Source organism: Lepisosteus oculatus, chromosome 26, assembly GCF_040954835.1.
Source record: "Lepisosteus oculatus isolate fLepOcu1 chromosome 26, fLepOcu1.hap2, whole genome shotgun sequence".
NCBI classification, from domain to species: domain Eukaryota; kingdom Metazoa; phylum Chordata; class Actinopteri; order Semionotiformes; family Lepisosteidae; genus Lepisosteus; species Lepisosteus oculatus.
The window spans coordinates 1,445,748-1,468,104 of NC_090721.1; the positions used below are offsets into that span (position 1 = coordinate 1,445,748).

Genomic DNA, 22,357 nt, shown 5'->3' on the forward strand with positions numbered 1-22,357 from the left:
CAATATGATTCAGAATCGAAGCAGTGAATCCGGTGGCATTAGCAGGCTTCTGGACGGCCGATGTGCACACAGGGTTTCTGGGGTTCTTTAAAAGCACCAGCACCCGAAGAACCGGGGTTAAACTGTGACATGGGTCCAGTGCAAACAAGAATGAGCTGATTCGGGTCGTGACAAACCCAGCTCGACTGTTAACCTGCAGACACACGGGATCGGGGGTTGCTGAGGCTACACCCGTTGCTGAAATTGAATGGATAGAATCAGTAATATTTAATATGCAATTTCCAGGCACTGGCACTTATATTGTCATGGTTGCTCTGTTACATATACTATTATTATTATAGGTGGGTAGCTGCGTCAGCATGCGTAGGCTGCAAAGGAACAAGTAATAGGTTTATTCCATGCTGAAAAAAAAGAAGAAAGAACACAACGTTTCGGCCGTGGAGCCACACCTGAAGAAAGCTCCACGGCCGAAACGTTGTGTTCTCTTTCTTCTTTTTTTCAGCATGGAATAAACCTATTACTTGTTCCTTATTCTTCTTCTTCTTATTATTATTATTATTATTATTAGAGGAAAAGGCTCCGGTTCATCACGGCGGCTTCCGAGCAGTAAAGCAGCCCTGCACCCACGGCTCGCGCGGTGGCGGCCGTTGCCCCGGTTACCCCCCCCAAACTGGTCCCTTCCCGGGAGCGGGGCATTTCAAAACCAGTATGAGCTGAAAGCGCAGGCGGCCCTGAGGACACAGCCCCGCGATTCGAGAGCTGAGGCCAAGCTCGGAACCCGCCCGTTGCCTTCTTGGGATCAGGACGCCATGGGCGCCCGGCAGTCCAGGAGAGCGGTCCCGGAGCCCACCTCCCGGCTGTGGGCCGCCGTGGCGTCCTCCATCCGCTCGGGCTGGCTCGGCATCAACGACAGAGCCAAGGTGGCGCCCTTCTGCGGGGAAAAAAAGAGCTCACCCAGGACGTTTTTTAAAACACCGATGAGGAGTATAAGGGGATAATCATTTTAACACGGCGGAGCGTGGTTATCCACGAACGTTTTCAAATGAACGTTTTGTGTGATGTGCAGAAATCGCCCGGGATTTCTGTTTTTTTTTTTTCCACTCACCGTGTGGCCTGTAAAATACTTAAAATGTTCAATTCTGTCCTGCATTGCGGTAGGGTTTGTGTCGTTGGCTTTGTCCGGTGGCCACTCATTATTAATCTCTAGGTAATGAGCCGAATTTAATTTCGTCAATCTCAATGTTTTAATGAGTCTTCAAATTCCAAAGTCTTTGAGACGTGAAATCCGGTATTATGAATAAATATTAAGTAATACAATACAACTAGTCCTTCCAGGGTGTTCTCCTTGCGTGTGATAACATTTTATTGATTAAAGTAATCTCCTAACACAAAACAAAGAGATTGCCTCGGACACATCCCACGGGAGGAGAAATGAGAACTGCCAGCACTAAGCTGTGACCATCTTTCAGGGTACATTTCTAAGTGTTTCATTTCCATTTTTAATTGGTTGCCCAGGAACTGAAGGTCATCCAGATGTTACTGTTCCCTGTGTTGATGTGCACCTCTGCCAGGCAAGGGGACATTGTAGCTCTGGAAGCACACCTGCAGCAGGTAATAAAAATCACACCCCAAACTATGTTCTTGCACACCCTGATCACAAATTGTTGAAGTCATTTGTATTTTTGCTGATTTAATTTCTAAAAACAGAATCTGGCACATCTCACACCCCTTGAAAGGGCATCTTGGGTGCTCTGGAACCTCTGTCATCGGTGGCACATTTCAACACAAGCTGGGCGTCGGGATATGTATAAGAAAATGAAACATTTAAGGAGATTTTAGTAAAACAGTCATGGCAACATTTAATGAATATATAATGTGAGGAGGACCTTCTGTGTGCATTTTAAGGGTTTTATTTCTTTGTTTTGTCAGGGTGCTGATGTCTCCATCGTTGACAGTCACAGACGGACACCACTCCACTTGGCCGCTAGCGAAGGAGATATCGAGACTGTCCGCTTCCTGTTAAAGAGTGGCGCCAACATTAACAGCACCGACAACTCAAAGGACTCGGCACTCAGAGACGCAATTCGCTGCAAGTGAGCACACCACACTGGGCAGAACTCCACCACCCTTTATAAAAAATGAGAACATGTTTTTGATTCACACAAAATGAAGAAACTCATAAAATGAAAACAAATTTCAGCTTTGTAAAGGAGAAAACTGCAGAGCTTTTATCCTCCTTCCAGCAATGTGTACAAACATCACTGCCTTTAGGTCTGATAATCTGAGAAAAGAGATGGTAGCCCGCTTTAAACTGTAAGACCCTTTGTTCCAGTTAGATTAAATATTCTTCCCCAGGCTCAGATAGTGCTCATTAAAGAACCTTAGTTGGTTAAGATTGATTTCAAAATTCAACTAAGTCTCATGCTTCCTTAGTTCTTGAGGCGCTGCTGTAGAAAACCTAGACCTTTCTGTGCAGTTTATACGTGAAGTTTTGAGCAGGGGTGGCCAACAAACCTACTGGTTTTATGAGTCAATCCTTATTAAAGCAGTAATTTCTGAAAAACTGAATAGTTTGGTTTAAGCAATGAAGCAGGTTAGTTGTTCAATTATGTAGTTTTTAAGATCATCTGAAATGAAGGTACCAGCACCCTGTAAGTCCAGTAGCACAGCTGCCCATTCTTGATTTATTTAGAGCAGATATCATACCAAACTGATCAAACCTCAAGTGGTCAGAGCCTTTAGAAATTGCCAGTTTAAGGGTGTTCTGTTCTAAGACCTGCTGGACTGTGGCCGGTAGAGTGCAGTGTACATTGCCAACCAGACAAGAACTTTCAACATATCAAGTAATTTATGGAGGACTGGGTACTGGAATGCTAATTTTTCTATATTATACTTTTATAGCATTTTGTCATGTGTGAAACCTGTGCTTAACAGCTGTTTTTTTCCCCTTTTGCAGGAGTATAGAAGTAGTGGAACATATGGTTTCTGAGGGGGCCTACTTAGATACATCTCCTGCAGAGCTAGGGACTGAAATGTGCTGGTGAGTTGAATAGTGTATAAGTATTAGATTAGGAGTTGCATTTTAGAGAGACTTTTATCACCTGAAGCCTTTCTTACAGTTCTAATCTTTTTTATGGTCAGCAAGTAACTCACATTAAGTCCCAATATACTGAACAAATAATTTCAAGAAATGCTTCAGGGGGCTGTCTATTAAAAACTGGTTTCTGATTATATGGAGTTTTCTTCTGTAGCCTTGCACACCTGGGTGATGCCAAGCAGATGGAGGTTTGGAAGGCTGCAGGGGTGCACTTCAACTACGCAGACTATGATGGGAGAACTCCTCTTCATGTGGTTGGTTAACATTAGGAATGTAATTCTGTCCTTTCCCCAGTTTTTCATATATTTTCCCATGGTGCTTCTCACTACAAAGATTAAACTTACAGGTTACCTATAGGAACATAGCTTGTGTAGGAGTATGTCAGCAGTTATATAAAAGAGTAAATGCAGTAACAGCAAAGTGACACAACAAGGACAAATGAACTTGAGAAAATCTTGGAAACAGATCAGTAAGTTTGACTTTGAGGTGTTTTCTTGAAGAGACTCCTGAGGTTTTTCACTTTCAAAAGTCACAAGGATTAATGCAGCCATGTGTTTTATGTAGTTCACACAGGTATACATTTAATAACTAAATTCTCCATATTTCTGTTTTGGCAGGTTTGGATGACTTGCATTTCAGTCACAGAAATATGATCCCTTGCACAGAGCTTACAAAGTGTACACTGTAATAAATTACACTACCATGTTCAATTTGATGCTGGAGGGTCAATATGATTCTATGATTAATTGTGTTCCTTGCTATAATTTATCTTGCCTTTCATTGAGCTTTACAGTATGTGATGTCCTCACTGCATTTCTCTATTTTTCTTCAAGATTTTTTGCACACTTTCAGAATAACAATTTTAAAATGGACATTTCTGTTAAAAATCAGCATATGCTATCTTGATATTGCTAGATGTGTTATGTTCCCCCAACAACCCTAACAAACAGCTCCTGTTTTTCCTCTTTTAGGCTGTCTGCACCAACCAGCCCGAGATGGTTATTTTCTGCACTAGGAATGGGTCAAACCTAGAGGTAGAAAAAGTTTTGAAATACTTTGTAAATTGTTCAGTACTAGATGAACCCATCAGTCATTTTTAATGTGAACAGCACAATGGCATTTTTTCAAGTTTAACATTTTTGCTGCACATACCATGATAAAACCTTGGCCTTTTAATCTGTGCATTTGTTTGAATTGTGAGCAAATTAAACTGCTGTTCACATTTAAAATTCATTACACAGCTGCTATTCATTAATCTGCTACTCTTAAATGTAGAAGAAAATGGTAAGTATGTGCTATGGAAAGCAGATTTTTTAAGGCTACAAAGAAACACCTATTCCACTGGTAATAAGTGACTCAAAGCAGCTTTAAAACTTAAAAACTTAATAAGTTAATACTGTATTAATACACAAAAATAAAAAGCTAATTCTGGATCTTGTACGCTATCCCTCTCTCCTCTATAGGTCTTGCCAGGTTTTCTTAAACAATTATTCCAAGAAGCACAACTCCTACAGTATTTCTTCCACCTCCACCTCCTTCCTCATTACATCAGTAGACAATCCACTCATCTACCAGACACACTCCAGACGTGCTTTATGCTACACATCTTCACCTGACAAGACACTGCTCAGACTAGTCACTGATAGATGTCACCAGACAGATATGTTGGTCCTTGGAGTATTCACTCTGACACCCCACTTTACATCTCTTTCTTCTCCAGGCTCGACCTGTTTCTCCACAACCACTAGCTGCTAGCTTTGCTGCCCTTTCCCCTTCTCTCTTTCCTCACTCCACCTCCCTGCACACACCCTAACAGTGTGTTCTTCTGAGCCATTTACACTCCAGCTTTCCTATGTGTGACAATGCTCCACTCCTTCAGGTACCAACACCCTTAGTCTGCTCCAGTCTAGAGCGCTATTCTATACCATTGAACCTGCCAAATAGGTTATCCACACAGACCACCTGTCTAGAACCTGTGATGCACCTCATATGGCTTTCACTGTGTCCTCATCACCCTACCTTAAGCCCACTGAATCCCACAGTCCTCCAGCGCACCCAGCTGGAGCTCTCACTCTCTCTCCTTCCCCTTCTTAGCTGGGTTTACTCAAAGGTGTGAGCATATCCTGACACCTTGCTACCCTCACATGGAATTGCACTCCTTGCTAAAGACTCAATCAGGCCAGGTGTGTCTAATTCTGCTGTTCTTCTCAAGTATCAGGCGGCCATCTTGGCTTAAGCAGCCATATCACCCTGCAACTCACAACTGGCAACCCACTGAAGCTAAGCAGGTGTGAGCCTGGTCAGTACCTGGATGGGAGACCTCCTGGGAAAGACTAAGGTTGCTGCTGGAAGAGGTGTTAGTGGGGCCAGCAGGGGGCGCTCACCCTGTGGTCCATGTGGGTCCTAATGCCCCAGTATAGTGATGGGGACACTATACTGTAAACAGGCGCCGTCCTTCGGATGAGACGTAAAACCGAGGTCCTGACTCTCTGTGGTCATTAAAAATCCCAGGGCGCTTCTCGAAAAGAGTAGGGGTGTACCCCGGTGTCCTGGCCAAATTTCCAATTGGCCCTTACTAATCATGGCCTCCTAATAATCCCCCTCTATGAATTGGCTACATTACTCTGCTCTCCTCCCCACTGATAGCTGATGTGTGGTGAGCGTTCTGGCGCACTATGGCTGCCGTCGCATCATCCAGGTGGATGCTGCACATTGGTGGTGGTGGAGGGGAGTCCCCATTACCTGTAAAGCGCTTTGAGTGGAGTGTCCAGAAAAGCGCTATATAAGTGTAAGCAATTATTATAATTATTATTAAGGCCACACCGTAGGGCCTGGGTTTTGAGCCAAGATGGTGTCAAAGACTTCGCAAGGGCACTGCCGTTGCTATATTGCAATACTTTGAGATTTAAGACACATAAACACCTCTATGAAATTGGAACCGATTCGGTTCTGAGCTTTTTAATTTTTACCATAGTACATATGATCTCTTAAGCTTTATTTGTTGAATGTATCAATTCTTGTACAATATTAGAAGGTTCTTTATAATTAGCCAGGAGCTGGTGTGCTAAATTTCAAGCGCTGTTATTCCTTCCTTTCCTGGTTCCGCGGCAGCACCAAGACCGGTTCAACAACAGGCCAATTGACGACGGCCGCCGGCTGGGGCTGCCGGGGATCGTGGAGCTGCTCGGCGCACAAAAGCAGCGTCTGGAAAAGGAGGCGGCGGATGCCGCTGCACAGGCGGCCAGGCTCAAGATGGAAGAAGATGGCCTCAAGGCAGAAACGGCCTCCAGCTCCTCCTCTTAGCACAGGACTTTCACACTCGATTGCAGATGTATATTCCCATCCATGCGGTGGTGAATGTAGAATACATTAAAACTTTCACTTAAGAAGTACTTCACGGTTATGTCAAAGCAGAATTTTATAAGAGGCAGGATGAATGCAAGCTTTTGCGCCTCTCCTTTCAAAACAGCAATTTCCTTTTGTTGCATTTACTGAAATAAAAATTTCTACAAACACCTGTGCCAGGTAATGACTACCAGTCTCAGCATGTACTGTCAGAGCTTGCTATAATTCAGCTTTCACAGTAATCACCGTGTGATCAACTTGACATAAGAAGAATGGAAAGAAAGGCCCAGGTCATTATGAACCCAGGTCATAACAGTACTACATTTTCATAATTACTAGGTTAAAATTAAAATACTTCAATTTTTTCCTCGACCAAGCTGGCAGAATAAATTATATGCAGACTGCTAAATAATAAATCCTGTGGCAAAGGCCTATGTTCCTGTCATGTAATTAACAGGTTACATAACATTTTTGATAAAAATGTCATCCCAGATGAAGCAATCAAACATTTAAGGTTTTAGAATAGCATGTTCTGCACTCCTCTTTTCTTTGGATACACAGGGGAACATACAGCACAATGGTAATGATGAGTTATTCATTTGTCTTTGACATCTTTATTGGCTGTAAATGGTGACTCTGTCAGTCATTTGGGAAAGGATGATGCTTCTTCCATGTCTAGGATTAGGACAACCCTAAAGATGCTCTCTTGTAGTCAGTGTAAAAGGCGTAGTGTCTCTCTGTTCTGCCTTTGGCAGGTTTCCTAGCTCACAGTTCATCAGAATTACATGTGAGATTTGCTGACCTGTTTGCTTGTCGCAGTTAAGATAATGAAATGGCATTTTCCCCATGTGTACCCATGCCTTAGCTGAAATGGGTGACAGGTCACTCAATATTGAGAGACAGCATCTGAAATGTAAAGAAGCCAAAGCTGTTCATAGCATTCTAAAAGCTAAGGAAGGGAAAAATAGTACTTTAAATATCCCAAGAGCATTTTACTGTAGTCATTAGTATGTGTTGTTTTGAAAAAAAGAAAGAAAACAGAACGATAACATTAAAATGATGGTTGCTTTTTCTGGCTTTTGGGTTAAATGTGTATTTTTGCTTTTAATAAATATTTGGAAGAGATATTTGGTCAGCAGGATTGGGACTGCATGGAATTATATTTATGTGAATAAATTGTGATGCACAGAAATGGAAGCACCTACAGTAGATATTTGTTAAACCTTATGTGCATCGCCTGTGTAAAAACCCAAACCGTTTTTAAGTTGGTATTTTTTTTTTTTGCTATGAGTAACAAACTATGGAGTTTGTTAGAGCTTTTCAGACAGTTCTTAAACCAGGACACTACTCTCTTGATCAAGCAGCAGGGCCAGTGCTCTTGTCTTGAGCTTGTCTGCGTGTGGAGGCACGCTCTTGCAGAAGGGTTTAAGAGTAAAGTGGGTGGACTGGTTATGTTGCGGGAGTAGGCAGCTTGTAGGACAGCTGTAAACGAAACTAGTTTACAGAAAATATGAATGAGGGAATCGCCTAAGCTCTGCGGCACACTCCGACTTCTGTCCTTTGAAAGGGGTTGTGGTTAGTTTCTGGATGTTAAGCAGGGGTGACCTTGCTGCTCCCTCCTGAAGAGACAGAGGAGATCTCGGTCTTGCCAGCCGTACTGGTGCCTGTGACTGAGCTGTCCTCTTCAGTGGCGAAAGGGTTGCGTCCACAGCACATCATCGTCAGCATGCAGTTTCGAAACTGATGAAGGAGGGCAAGGAGCAGTGTTAGACGTAGGAAAAACCATGGTGTTTAAGTATTATAAATGCATATAGATGGTACTGGGCAGCACGCATGCACAGCGGTTAACATTGCGGTCTCTCAGCACGGAGGACCTGGGGTGCTATCTGCATGGAGTTTGCATTTGCTCCCTTTGTTGGCATTGCTTACATACTGGCATGTTAATTGGCTTCTTGGAAAACTGGCCCTGATGTGAATGTGTGTGTGGGGTCCATCCTTAGGTGTATTCGCCACTGCCCTTTGTTTTATACCCTCATAATTAGGAATTACCAGCTATCAACAATCTTAACTTATGTGTCCTTTGTACTAGTAAATGGGGAATGAGAACTTTTCAAGCTTTCCTCCAAAATGCATCCTCACTGGTGACAGTGACAGGCCTGGCACAGCCCCATACCTGCTTATTCATGAAGACGTAGATGACGGGGTTGTAGACGGTGGCGGTTTTGGAGAAGTAGGAGGGCATGGACGCCAGCGTGGGCTGGATCACGATGTTCTTGTCGATGGCCACGACCATGGCAAAGGTGGCATATGGCAACCAGCAGACGAGGAAGGCCATCACCATGGCGATCACCATGCGGGTCACCTCCCGCTCGGCCCGCTGGGTGGTCTCCGACTCCTTTTGTTGTGCTGCCACCTGTTCACGGAACAGAGGATGGCAGGAGTGAGAAGGACTGGGATTGCAGTAGCTTTACTCGTGCGCCTGGAGAGCTGCAGGCCTGCAGATTTTAAAAGTAACTAATGTTTTCAGTTCTACACGACTAGAGTATTACTGCAGCTCTTTCTGACTTGCATGGCTCCGAGTGTAATTGAGCACTGGTGTAGAGGTCAGTGGGAGGAAAGGGTGAGTACTCACAGCTCCAATTGTGAGCGAGCCCTGGTGTAGGGCCCAGTTCTCACAGCTCCGATTGTGAGCGAGCGATGGTGTAGGGCTCAGTACTCACAGCTCGGAGGGTGATCAGCAGGGTGGCGTAGGAGAAGAGGATCATGCTTAGAGGCATAATGAAACAGGTGATGAACAGCATCATGATGTAGGAGTTGTTGTTGGAACCGCCAGTGTACCAGTTTGGCCCGCAAGACGTCCGAAGCCCTGCAGAGAGACCAGACAGATTTTTTCTGTTGTGGTTATACACTTGGTATTCCCTAACAGAGAGAGGGGTTCTGCCCCTGCTGCGATTTGCGATTCATGGTCAATGACAGGCCCAGAACAGACAGTGCCACTCCTTGCACAATAGCAAACTATGGTGTGCCCAAAGACCACAGGTTCTGCAGGAGAATCCTGCACTGCTTAGGTTTCAAGGGAGTGATGTCACCTTCTGTAACAGGGTTAGAACCACTGAGACCTCTTCCTCTTGCCATGCTACAGACATAATAAAAACTAGTGGCATTCTAACCAGCACTGCAAGGGATCTCGCTCTCTGTATTCCAACAGGCAAATTGCTTTCTAGTGATCAACACCCCAATACCTAGTGCTGCACTCCATGGTGAGTACTTACTGTATGCTCATACTTCTGTACATACCTTCTGGGACATAGCTGCTCCATCCAAAAAGGGGAGGTGCTGTCCAAATCAGAGACCACACCCATGTGAACCCACAGCCAATTACAGCGTGCCTCTGTTGGAAGCGGAAGTCTCCCATTGGCTTACAGATGACAATGTAGCGTTCAAATGCTAGGATCGCCAGGGACCAGAGTCCTACAATCCCTGAAATGATAAAAAGAGTCTGGAGTCATTTTCCATGCATCTGTATAGATGGATGAATGTTTTTGTCACGATCGTCATCCCTCCTCTAGAGGGCACTCGACCCCTTTTTTGTATTTTAGTTTCATTACGTACACCTGTCCCTTGTTCTGTGTGTATTATTTAAACCCTGTGCCTCTGTGCTCAGCACTGGAAGATGGACGCCACAAGGCTCGCGGGCAGCCCGAGGGCAGGTCTTATTCCTCGGCATCCTGACCATCTGAGTCCGGGGCTTGGAGCGCCCGGCTCAGTTATGATTTTAACTTTCTAGTTCCTGATTCCTCGTTCCCGTTCCTGACTTGGTTTGGATGGGTCTCCCGGCTATGGACTTTTGGACTGCTTCCAGGTTTCTCCTTCCAGATTGTTTTGGACTTGCTCGCCGGTGCCACACCCCCCTGTCAGTCATCCCGTCGTGTTTCCCAGTTGCCCTTCTCCAGTCTCTTCCGGATTTTACTGTCAGCATAGGGTCCTAAATACGCACTACACAAGGCTCTGCACCGGCTCCCGTTACAGTATTTGGACAGACTCTATTTTCAAATAGAGTCTGTTGCCAAATGAACCACAACATTTTAAGCCTTTGGATTATAGCAAAATTTCCTTATGCTATATTTCCAAAAATAAATGTAACCATCTCTCTTTTCGAGACAGATGTTTTCTCGCGCTTGTATAGTTGGAAGTGAGCAAAGATGTGTTTGCGAGTACATTCTGTTTAATTCACACCTCCGAGTCATCTGTTGTTAGTGTTATAGTTTCTTTACAATTCCTAACATAGAGGAAATTAGAGACTATTGCTGCTGCATCTTCTTAAAACTCAAACAACAAAGTTTCAAAATTCGGTGCTGGAAAGCACTGAAAAATTGACAATTTTCAGACTCATGTAAAGCCTGTTCTCTAGAACAAAAAGCATTCAGTAACAACACGGTGCTTGACGCTTTTGGAATAAAGCTAAAAATAATACTCTGACTTGGCTGTTTGAGTCTGCTCAAGATGGACTTGTAAGTACTGGCAGAAGCAATTGTCTTTGATGCATTCTTCCGTATTAGACCACGAACATTTCGGCAAATTAAAGAGGTTACTCCATCCATGCATTTACTACCTGCTGTATCCAATACTCGGTCACAGGGGAGTCGAAGCCCATCCTGGTAAGCAGTGGGCACAAGGCAGGCTACACCCTGCATGGTGTGCCAGGCCATCACTCAAACTCACACCAAGGCCAGTTCTCCTAGAAGCCAGTTAACCCTCCAGCATGTCTTCAGACTGCGAGAGGAAACCAGAGCACCCAGAGGAAACCCATGTGAACATACAAACTCCACACAGACAGCACCCCAGAGAATTGAACCCAGAGCCCCAGTCCTGAATATTGTATCAGGTAATCTTGTTCACAATTCTCTCCCACAGCAGCCCTGGGTTGAGGTGGAATGACTGGTCATGGAGGGAATCAGTCCTACCTGTGAGAGAGACCATGAAGCCTTCGAACTCGCACACAGACTTGCCCAGGATGAAATAGCCGTTGACGTTGTTAGAAAAGCTGACCGTGCTCCCAAAGAAGGTCACCAGGAGGTCGGCCACCGCCAAGTTGACCAGGATGTAGTTGAGAGGGGAGCGCAGCTTCTTGTAGCGCAGGGAGACCAGGATGACGAGGCCGTTGACGAAGGAGGCCAGCACCACAACCGTGCCCATCAGCACGGCCACCATGAGGTAGGTGCTGCGGGGGGCCTGGTGAGGCCACTGGGGCCCATCGAAGGGCCCCGGCGTGCTGTTCTTCTCAAGAGGGAAAGCGGCCGTGCTGGAGTTCACCAGGATGGGCATCGTGAGATGCAGAGAGAGTGCAGGAGGGAGAGGCAGAATGAGGGATGCCGATCAATCTTTCTCAAGCGTGGCATGGGGTCCCTTTATATAGGGAGGAGGAATTAGCGCCCTGGAACCTCACTACTCCCTGCGCACATGGGTGGAAACCTTTCGGAGGGTGGGTCTGAGGCTAAACCAGGTGTGAGTACAATCTCGCATGATCTGGCATAAGCAGGAGTTTAGAGGGCATTAATTCTAAAGCGCTTATATTTCCCTTCATACGTTGGGCACAGAATCCCCCTAAAAGCTTTGGCATTGCATGGCTGAGTGATGCGTGCAGGACAGACATGGGGATGAGGTCAAGGTTGTGAACAGTTGCAGGTGCAAATGTAGATTCAGGGAAAATGTGATCAGTTATGGTCTCTATTCATGGTTGTTGTACTGTAACTGTGAATGAACTCCATTATTAACAAGCTTTCGTAGCTCTTAAACATTACATTATATTATATTTATTTCATTTCTGCATGCATCTACCTTTCTATCTACTTACCATTTGGGTTTATTTTTTTGTAAATATATTATTTAGTATTATTGAGACGGGGTCTATTTTTGTAAAAATTTGGCCACCAAATTAATCACTTCAACATACATTATGAAGGGAATTTAACATTTGAAAGTACTTTGAATGGGGCTAATAAGCCAAATGTGTTTGTGTGCAATATGCCCTGTGAACAGGGAAATAAGTATTGATGGCTGTAATTAATACAGAGCTAATATATAGACATACAATATGCACTGTTGCAATAAACCCCAATCACTTTAGCATTGATGCAAATCTGTCTTGCTATTTGGAGGTTTATCAGGCTAAGTAACTGTCAAGGGACAAGTTCAAAGGCTCTGGGCTAAAGGGCAGAGCCAGTGGTTCTAATCAGCTCTGAAGAGCATTAATCAGGGAGATTAAAAGCAGACCACCTCTTGCACTAAGCCCCAGCAAAACCTAGTTAAGGCAAAAAAGGCTGAGCTTCTTAAACAGCTCCATTAAAACAGGCCCATAGTAATACTGCAGTATGCAGGCAGAGTAAGAGTAATCTAATCAGGAGGAATTTATCTTTGCAGCTCCACAAAGAATAGGTCAATATTGACCAAAACACTTTCAAAAGTTATGGTAGTATGCAAAATAAATTGCTGATAAGATTTGTTTTAAACTAATAAAACAAATTGATTAGACTGTCAAAACTGTATGAGAACCATTGAATATAGAATTTTTACAGCATGAACCTCGTCAGGTTTTTCCAGATGGAACAGAATAATGGACAGTTAAATACCTCAGCCTGCTTGGTCTTTCCTCTCCAATCCCACCACCAGTCTGTCCGCTGATGTTAAGTGTCTGGGAGTAGGACACAGGCTCAGCCCCTCTCTCCACTGTGGACGAGCAGGGACCCCATCGCCTTGCCTAGCAGCACACCAGCCCCATTGGCAAACTGCCTCACAGCCCACCTGGCCAGCACCCGACAGCCTCCAGGGCAGCCGGCGGTGTGCTTTCTCAGGTATCCCCAGCTCCGAGTCTCTCAGGCCTGCTGTCGAGGAGCCCGAGCCCGAGCCCGAGCCCGAGCCCGAGCCCGAGCCCGAGCCCGAGCCTCTGCTCTCCCTCCTCCCCTCAGCTGATCTTCTAGGCTTCTGAATGAGCCCAGAGGAGAGGTTGGTTTCACTCAGAGCCCCTCCTGACAGCTCCTTTTTGATCAGACAGAGCTAATTCCTCAATCAGCCCAGCTGTGCCTCATCCCGCAGGTTTTTCTAATTAACAAACGCTAGATCTCACCACCTCACAGTGACATGTGAAGGTTTTTGGTCAAACTAGCCATTTGTCTGCCTATTCTGACGGCCTTCCAGAACATTCACTTGAAGTGGTTTCATCTCACTTCCCCACCAAATCACAACTGCTGAAGCGATGGGGAGTGTTCTAATTAATTTACCCACTATTGTAATTCTTAGTAGCTCATGCTGGTTCAGCTGTTACGAGAGTAATGATTAATTAGCATTTTTTGAAACAATGGAAGTGTGATCAATTTGGCTAGTGAGGGTGTCTGCAGCTTTGCGCCCGTTGCTCGCCGGGATAAGTTTCAGCTTCCTGGTGACCCTGAATTGGAAGAAGCTGTTTGAAAACAGATGGATGGATATCTAAGAAAAATATTTGGTTAATTATTTAACTGACATTTCGTGCTAGGATTCAAATATGAAGACATCAGGCCCTCCAACAAAGTAATTTGAGACCCCTGACATACAAGGTTAGGGCTCTCCAGGACAATGACTGAAGTTCCCTTGTTGAACAGTAAGTGGCAGTGTTACCTTCGGACAAACCTAGCCAGTGACCAGAGTATTACTTGGAGAACAGAAAACATGATGTCTATTTCCACTGTACCAGTGTGATTTTAACAGAAAATGAGGTTTCTCGTTAATATCATTACATGAAAGGATCCGTGTCCCTTTCTTCTTTTTAGAACCCCGTGTTGATATATCACGGCCTGCGCAGTAAAATAAAGAAGACACAGACAGTGTTTTGTGTTTTTGTTTTCATTAGTTTTCACATGCAGTCACATCTCCAGTCAATACGACAGCCTGACAGGCAATGCGATAGCGTTCAGAGGTACAAAAGGTTCGTCTGTGAAGAAAAGACTGACATTCCCGTTGCGTCCAGAATAAGATTTTTGTTTTTTCACAGAAAAAAAACAGCAGTATCAAACATTTAGCAAAGTTTCATTGCATGACAAACCGATACATCTGCATGCATTTTCGGAATATAGAAGTCGAGTACAAAGGCAAACAGATTCCAAAAGAATTTCACAATATTGGCAGAGGGCATGACCTTGGCTTGGCTAGCTGGTCTGACTGAAGCACCTCCTGCAGTTCCGTGGCTGGGCAAGGGGACGGTTTTCCAGCTCCAGGCCGGGCAGTTCCTCCAACATCTCCTGCTTTGATTCAGCCACAGCCTGCCTTACTGCTGCAAGCAGAGGGAGTGGGAACCAGTGCAGATTTGGTGTTCGCTCTAGGTTTGCCAAGTGTTTTAAGACATCTGTACCCACACAGGACCGGAGGAGACACTTGGGATGTGCTCCTTGGACACGCCCACCTGCAGGGCCATTCGTCATTGGACACGTTGACAGTTTTTAGGAGCTAGCCCTCTAAGGAGATCTGGGGGTGACCGGAGGAGAAGCAGTCCAACACCGATGTCAATGCAAGCCTGCAGCCTCCCAGAAACTCGCAGGATTGACTGTTTTTCAGAATGCCTGGTCATGAAATTGTTTTGCCAATAATGTGCTGTCACCTGGAGAGTCCAGGTCACAGTGGCATAGTGCCATGGCTCAAACACATGGCATCCAGCTTGAAGAACTCAATCAGCTCTCTACGTGTTCAGCCACTCGGGAGCCCCAACATGTGACAGATGTTTCAGGGCTCCTGAGTGAACAGTGAGCTGCTGGTTGGACTGAACACCTGTCTGGTTCATAGCACAGGCCACAGGACCAATTGGCACAGCTGGCTTTGGGCCTTGAGCCCAAGAGACCCAGAAAATTTCAAGCATTTTCTTCTTTTAATTAAATTTATTTGGTAAATAAAATAATAATCTATAACAAAGTATTTCAGCTAAGGGACAAGGATCTCCATGTCCAGATTTGAGAATTATTCATTTTGGGTGAGAATTATGAGCAGAAAGGTGCTGAGGGAACAGCATGCTTTGTGATGGACCAAACCCTCCCCCCAGACTGCCCTGAACTGGAGCTGACAAACAGTGGTTTTCAAAACGTGGCAAAGGAGTGCAAACACCGCCTCATGATCCAGTAACTGTGACAGTCTCTCCGCTCGTGGTGCGGGAGTGTCAATCATCAGAGAAGTCCACAGCTCCCTTCACGGGCAGGAGAGGGCGACGACATGACAAATAAACAGGGACGTCTGTCACACTTCACTGTACTTTAACCTCACACTCGGCCCAGACTCCCAGACCCAGCCCATCCAACCCAGATCAGCGCAGCTCGTTCCGCCTGAGAGAGAGAGGCGATCTTCCTGGGGCTCCTGACTGTAAAAAGAGTTTGCAGAGCAGCAGCACTGCAACAAACTAAAAACAGGCTTCAGTCTTTGAGTAAAACTTTACTGAGGCAAAGCTATGAGTTCAGAAGGCTAAACTGACTTTCAGTGCCTTGGGATGATGAGGAATAGTGGGGACATGACTCTTCCTGCTTTCTCTGACTTGATTGAGACACTCTGTTCTTTTTTAGTTTGCTTGCCTTTGTTTGACTGTGCTGTGATGATGTTTGTGTCAAGGATGTGTCAAATGCTGAGTTCACACGTGCTATATCTGACCAATGTACAATAAAAGCGGATTTTGGTGCACCCCTTCATGTTTGGAAATGAGGTGGAGGTGGAAATGAACTCACTGGGAGTGAAACACGAAGAACAACGATACAGAACAAAAACAGCAACATTTTAAAGAAATCATTGAACTCTACCTTGTTTTATGATCTTTTCCAGTAAGACTGTAAGACCCACAGCAGGGCAGTGAGCTTTTAAAAGTGGTGAAATTAAGGCCTGCAGTTTACCTGTGTTTTATAATTTAACACATATATGTAGCTCAATATTAAAAAGAACATTCAGAATCAGCTGCTTTAATACACCCCAGTTTAGAACTGCTACTCAGACCAACAGACTGAGGGCATTAGGGCACTACCTTTATTAGGATCCCAGGTTTGATTCAAGTTTGCATGTCCTCCCCAGGTCCACAGAGATTTGTCTCTGCGATTTTCAAACACTTGCTGGTTGGGTTTGAATAGCTGTCCTGTGTCTGTTTGTGGAATGGAGAGCACAGTGGGATTACAGAACTACAGAACAACAGAACCCTGATGAGACAGATGACCCTTTGTGACCCAGTGTCTTTTTTGTGGCCTTCCTGACATTCTGTGTGTCTGCACCTTGTGAAGAGACAGGAAGGCGTGCTCACACGTGCCCTCCAGTACACGTTATCTGGTCAGATTCTTCTCTTTCCACTACAACTCCAAAAGAGAAGGAGTTCACACTGCCCAGTCAGGCTGACTGAGAAGCTTCTTGGCCAAACCCCACTATAGCCCTATGCTGGTACACCCTCTGTCCATGGACAAATATCACAGGCCAGAGCCCAACTGGCCATCAGCTCAAGATGCCTGGCTTCACATTCAACACTTCATCATGATAAAAAAAGTGAAGCAATAAATGTTTTAGTAATAAATCCCTCAACCACCTGAGACTCCAGACCTTACCTTGTTGACAATACAAAGCACTGTGGAATTCACCAAGTGTTTCAGAACGTTCTTACATATATATTTGTTTTTCTCTTTAGCTATTTTTGGGTTATTATGTTATTTCTGCTCCTAGACAATACATTACAATCGCTTGCAGTGTTTAAGTGTACTGTATATTTGCTATAGTTTTTAAAATGCTTAATCCATTTTACTTATTTAAGAGCAAACAGTCCATTAAAGCTACTGTATCGATATCTTTGTTATTGATGTATACTTTGTAAATAGTCCATTATTTTCATACCATTGAGAACAACTCAAACATTGATTAAGTAGTAAAATCCTTACTAGTTATTTAACATTATTCCTGTGGTTGAGTGCGTCAAGTTTAGTATGTTGATTGCCACATTTAGGAAAATCAGTAAATTGTGGTTATACAGGAAAATGATTCAAAGGATCGTAAATGGAAATGTAATGTCAGTGACACTGCAGTTAATGTTTAAGGTGCTTTAAGACAATATATTTTAATCCACAGAAGTCACTGCCCTTTCTATGCCGGGTTTCTGAATTAACTATAGTTACAGACTGAGCTCCTTGCTGAGAGTGAGTACAGTGTCACAGACCCTGAACATGAGAGGAAGATACTTGCAAAGAGAGATTTACAGTGCTTGTGCATGAATGAAACAACTAAAACTGGGGTGTGAATCCCATGTGAACCAAGGCTTAATCATGACTCTGCACTCAAAACCATGTATCATAACCTCTGTAGAGGACTGAATCACTTCAGGCAACTGCATTGGTGCCTATAGGACCCGAAATGAAGCGTTTTTCTGTGCCTGTAACTGGGTAACTAATAAAACAGAGGGCTTTATGAGCTTAGCTTGCTTCATGCTCATGCATCGTGCTGGACTTTAGCAACAATGAAAAAACACTTTATTTAGACTACATTTAGGAATCCTGTTATTTTATCTGAGTGACAATGCTAGGTTCTTGAGTGGACGTATATAGTACATTAAAAAGTGGCTTTGGATTTGGGCAAGAAGCATTGATCCTAAATTTTTTGTCTTTATTTAATCAAAAAAGAACTTTCTTTGGAAAATACCTGCACTGTATTATAACCTGGGTTCCTAATTAATTCTAACGACAGGCACAACAGATTACTTCTTTCCATCCATGTGTGGCAGCTTGTGGTTTTTCCCTGAAAGAGACGAAGGTTTCTTTACAAAACGGGCCACGTGTGACACTGGTGCCAGGACTGATAGGGTGACTGGCAATCAGAAGGGTCCGGCTACATGATCTCATGGTATTAGAAATAAGGAGGAGGATGGCTGGGTACCAGGGGGCCTGGAGGGAGAACACAGCTGAAGCAAGGAGCAGCCAGCAAACTGCAGGGGCGCTGGAGGCAGCCAGAACTGACCACGCCCCCTGGCGAGTGGGGGGGCTTCCTGCTGTGGGCGGGGCCTCAGTCGCTGAACATCGAGCCGGGTAGTTCATTGGTCAGTGTGTGCCAGCGCTCAATTTTCTTGTCCTTGTTTTTGAGGCAGTCGAACCAGTGCTTCAGTCTCTCGCCGTTGGCATTGATTCCCAGAGACACTCCGCCTGCAGAAACAATGAGGGTTGAGGCATAGTTATTCAGAACAAGGCGGGTTATTACCATGGCTTAAAAAAGAAATTATGATTTTATTTTTCAGGCATATGTTTTCAAAGCAGCTTTAAAAGATTATAATTACCCATCTTTGCTTCTAAAATTAGGTTCTACATTATACAGTTAATAGCAATTTTCCAGAAAGTATCTTGATCAAGGGCTTAGCAGAAGTGGGATCTATCTGAAGTCTGAGCTCATGGTCTTCAGGTTATTTGTTTGTGCTCAGTGTGCACTATGATTGTGCTCAATGTACCAGTTATTTGCAAACTGATGATCAGTTTCAGGAAAGGGAAAATGTTTTTGGACTTTGCAGCAATGTTTTGGATTTTTGGAGATGTTTATAGTAAACCAAAAGGGTTAAAGCACAACACTGAAAAGACACTCCAATCCCTTTTGAAAACAGGATGGTTTGGAACAGCACGTAGCTCATTCTGTTCACATTAGTTATGGGAACGAGGATAGTTGGACCTCCTTCAAGCCTGAGCCACATGTAATGAATTCTGAATCCAAGGAGACTGAACAGAAAAAAAAGAAACAGTCGCTAGTTAGAAAATAAAACTGCTCCATTTTTTTCTGTCATTTTCAGGATGGAATGGGTTAAAGTCACTAAGCTCAAAATGTAGTAGCTCTACCGAATCAAATCCCTCTGATAAGCTGTTTTAGGTTTTTTAATCAAGTTTACTCTGTCCTGACAGCTTGGCACCAGGTGAGACAGTGTACCATCTGCAGACCTTCGCAGAGGGCAAACATCAGGTGTCGTTAGTGAAAGGGCTGGTAATGGATTTCATTGTCAAAGGAAACACAGTGAATTGTCCTTTCCACCTGTTTGCAGGGGTCACTGCTACCACAGGCTGCGGACTGGGATTGGATTATCAGCAGCCTGGAAATGGCCAGAGTCCTGACATCTGAAAGTGCTCCCTAAGGATTCCCAGAGAGATTGCAGGGTGTTGTATACAGAAACCATATCAAAGACCTGGTGTCTATGGAATCAGACAGACACTGTATAGAAAGGAAACCACTAGAGCTGAATGAGGTATTAAATCTACTGTAAGGCCTAATCTCAGTATTAGACAGGGTACATCTCGTCACTCATATTCAAGTGTATGGCTTGGGGTTTGAGCATGGACCATGTCAAGAGCCGCCTGTGACTATGATTCCTCAAGTGATGGAGCCCAGTTGTCCCCGTTGTGGGCTTGCGGACATGTGGTGCTGTCAGTGACAGACACGCCTCTCGTCCAATCAGCACTGACCCTGCTGCACGGGGCGGGCTGCCTCTGACTAAGAGGTGGGCGGGTCTGAGGAGTCCGTTCGCACAGCTTCATCCTCCCCTGTCTGTGGTCATGTGGTTCGTGGCTCCGAGCCAAGACAAGAAAAAACATACAACTGGCCATGCCAACCTGGGTGAGCAGACCAATGATAGCCAGCAGCCATATCACCCTGCAACTCACAACTGGCAACCCACAGAAGCTAAGCAGGTGTGAGCCTGGTCAGTACCTGGATGGGAGACCTCCTGGGAAAAACTAAGGTTGCTGCTGGAAGAGGTGTTAGTGGGGCCAGCAGGGGGCGCTCACCCTGTGGTCCACGTGGGTCCTAATGCCCCAGTATAGTGATGGGGACACTATACTGTAAACAGGTGCCGTCCTTCGGATGAGACGTAAAAAAAACCGAGGTCCTGACTCTCTGTGGTCATTAAAAATCCCAGGGCGTTTCTCGAAAAGAGTAGGGGTGTAACCCCGGTGTTCTGGCCAAATTTCCCATTGGCCTTAACCAATCATGGCCTCCTAATAATCCCCATCTATGAATTGGCTTCATCACTCTCTGCTCTCCTCCCCACTAATAGCTGATGTGTGGTGAGCGTTCTGGCGCACTATGGCTGCCGTTGCATCATCCAGGTGGATGCTGCACATTGGTGGTGGTGGAGGGGAGTCCCCATTACCTGTAAAGCGCTTTGAGTGGAGTGTCCAGAAAAGCGCTATATAAGTGTAAGCAATTATTATTATTATGGCCTAAAGTAATGGAACATCCACCGGTCCTGACTATTTTTTTACAGTAAAATCAGAGACTGCAATAAAGAGTTATACTTAGTAGAAATAACAGAATGGGCAGCACTGCAGATGACATAAACCTTTGACATCCAAATGAAAGATCAGTCAGTCAGTCAGGGGTTTGGAGAGACAGGTTCTGTCACTTCACAGTGTGGTGTTTAACAAGACAGGAGAACTCACCTATGAAGTCATTGGACTTTCCAATGTCATAATCCCATACAGTCACCTCCAGTGTCTTCTTGGTGAGGTCAGCATGCTTGATATCATAGAAGAATTCCTTCAACATAAAATGAACAGCTATGAGCTATTTAAGACACTCCCTTACAGAACCTGTAGGCTTCTCAGAATTTATTTTTCCTTCGTTTTCTGTGATTTCCACAGTCTAAGGAAACATAAATCAATGATGGAGATATATAAATATATAAATATAAGAACATTTGAAAGGTTACAACTGAGAGGAGGTCATTCGGCCCATTCAGACTATATGCTAGTGAGTAGGTGATCGATCCCAGAATCTCATCCAGCCTTTGCATGAAGGAATCAGAGTATTGGCTTCAATAACATAGCTGGGGAGCTTGTCCTACACTCCCACCACCCTTACACATTCTTAGAGGAACAAGCTATTTCCAAGGGAATGAACAAGATGGGCTTCTCTTGTTAAGAAGCTTTTCTTCTGGTCTTATTTGAACCAGTGATGTCTGGTATACAGGGCTTGACCTGTCCTCTACTTGCATCATTTAGTTTAGTCAGTCAAGATCAACCCTCTGTTAGATAATGATAATAAATGACATGAATCCAGATCCGGATCTCAATCGTGCATCCTGGGTAATTCTGATATGGTCTATCTCTCTTGCCTTACAAATGGTATTCCTTCTCACTTTAACTAAAGCTGCAGTGTCTTCATATATATTTTATTAACATGATTTTTATTTTATTCTTAAACATATCTAACAGCTCCCAGCACTACCCATAGGGATCCCCAGGGATTCTGTATTTCTAGTGTGGCATAAAAGCTCTAAACACTTTGCCTTGTCTCACTTAAGGCTTTAGAGAAGAATAGATAAAACACAGGAGGAGAGATTTTGTTAAGGTCCAGTCTCGCCGATAATAATGTCTACCGCTGGCTGCTGAAAAGTCGTTTGCTACTTCATTAGTCACACTTCTACAGTTCCCTCATGCAGGGAGCGGCACAGGGCTGGAGGAGAAATGAAATGTTGGAGAGACAGCTGCAGAAACCTTTTAACCTCTTTCTAAATAAGAAAATTGAGTTTTAAAAGGGGAGAAAAATAAGCTTTTAGCATGTGCACGTTATTTATATTTTCGAGAAAAGTGAGTTACAAAGATAATGCCTGCCACCACATCAGGGAACATCTCAGAAAACAGGTAATAAGTGCAACTCAAATCTCTCTCAATCATAGAGCTCCGCCAGGCCACACAGGGACCGAACTGGGCTACTGGAGAGCCCTGTCCAGTTCAGAGCACCGCTGGGCTACACAGGGACCGAACTGGGCCACAGGAGAGCCCTGTCTAGTTCAGAGCACCGCTGGGCCACACAGGGACTGAACTGGGCTACTGGAGAGCCCTGTCTAGTTCAGAGCTCCGCCGGGCCACACAGGGACGAAACTGGGCTAATAGATTATTCTTGGATTTCGATTCTGTC

The 22,357-nt window shown here is 44.6% G+C and overlaps 3 protein-coding genes across 6 annotated transcripts in view; 1 reads left to right on the forward strand and 2 right to left on the reverse strand.

The window, feature by feature from the left end:
* The first annotated feature begins 639 nt into the window (after positions 1-639).
* LOC107079957 (L-asparaginase) lies at positions 640-6,612 on the forward strand. The gene is made up of 7 exons (XM_015367822.2): positions 640-920; positions 1,516-1,611; positions 1,930-2,093; positions 2,957-3,040; positions 3,252-3,351; positions 4,069-4,131; positions 6,209-6,612. The coding sequence occupies exons 1-7, from the start codon at positions 810-812 to the stop codon at positions 6,398-6,400; spliced, it is 810 nt and encodes a 269-aa protein (XP_015223308.2). The 5' UTR covers positions 640-809; the 3' UTR covers positions 6,401-6,612.
* Positions 6,574-13,178, reverse strand: LOC102682464 (pinopsin-like). 2 transcript variants are annotated; one of them, XM_006640959.3, is made up of 6 exons: positions 13,072-13,178; positions 11,407-11,744; positions 9,740-9,922; positions 9,163-9,308; positions 8,616-8,855; positions 6,574-8,182 (listed from the first exon to the last, which is right to left on the reverse strand). In XM_006640959.3, the coding sequence occupies exons 2-6, from the start codon at positions 11,651-11,653 to the stop codon at positions 8,033-8,035; spliced, it is 966 nt and encodes a 321-aa protein (XP_006641022.3). In that variant the 5' UTR covers positions 11,654-11,744; positions 13,072-13,178; the 3' UTR covers positions 6,574-8,032. The 2 variants fall into 2 exon arrangements, with proteins under 2 accessions (XP_006641022.3, XP_015223306.2); XM_015367820.2 differs by lacking the exon at positions 13,072-13,178 and having other exon boundaries at positions 11,407-11,951.
* A 1,123-nt stretch (positions 13,179-14,301) lies between these two features.
* doc2b (double C2-like domains, beta) overlaps positions 14,302-22,357 on the reverse strand; it is a 218,429-nt gene continuing 210,373 nt past the window's right edge. For all 3 annotated transcript variants that reach the window (XM_015367828.2, XM_069184231.1, XM_006640820.3), the window contains 2 exons: positions 20,878-20,974; positions 14,302-18,606 (listed from right to left, as the gene is read on the reverse strand). In XM_015367828.2, coding sequence (XP_015223314.2) covers positions 18,470-18,606; positions 20,878-20,974 — 234 coding nt within the window. In that variant the 3' untranslated portion in view covers positions 14,302-18,469. The remainder of the gene's footprint in view (positions 18,607-20,877; positions 20,975-22,357) is intronic.

What these genes read in the sequence shown, in the direction of transcription:
- LOC102682464 (XM_015367820.2), bottom strand. Translation starts at nt 11,767, where the DNA reads ATGCCCATCCTGGTGAACTCCAGCACGGCCGCTTTCCCTCTTGAGAAG. An exon ending in GAGCAGCTATGTCCCAGAAG is followed by an intron (nt 9,309 to 9,739) that starts GTATGTACAGAA and finishes GTCTCTCTGCAG; the next exon opens with GGCTTCGGACGTCTTGCGGG. An exon ending in ACGTCTTCATGAATAAGCAG is followed by an intron (nt 8,183 to 8,615) that starts GTATGGGGCTGT and finishes CTCCTTCATCAG; the next exon opens with TTTCGAAACTGCATGCTGAC.
- LOC107079957 (XM_015367822.2), top strand. Translation starts at nt 810, where the DNA reads ATGGGCGCCCGGCAGTCCAGGAGAGCGGTCCCGGAGCCCACCTCCCGG. An exon ending in GCATCAACGACAGAGCCAAG is followed by an intron (nt 921 to 1,515) that starts GTGGCGCCCTTC and finishes TTGGTTGCCCAG; the next exon opens with GAACTGAAGGTCATCCAGAT. An exon ending in AGAGACGCAATTCGCTGCAA is followed by an intron (nt 2,094 to 2,956) that starts GTGAGCACACCA and finishes CCCCTTTTGCAG; the next exon opens with GAGTATAGAAGTAGTGGAAC.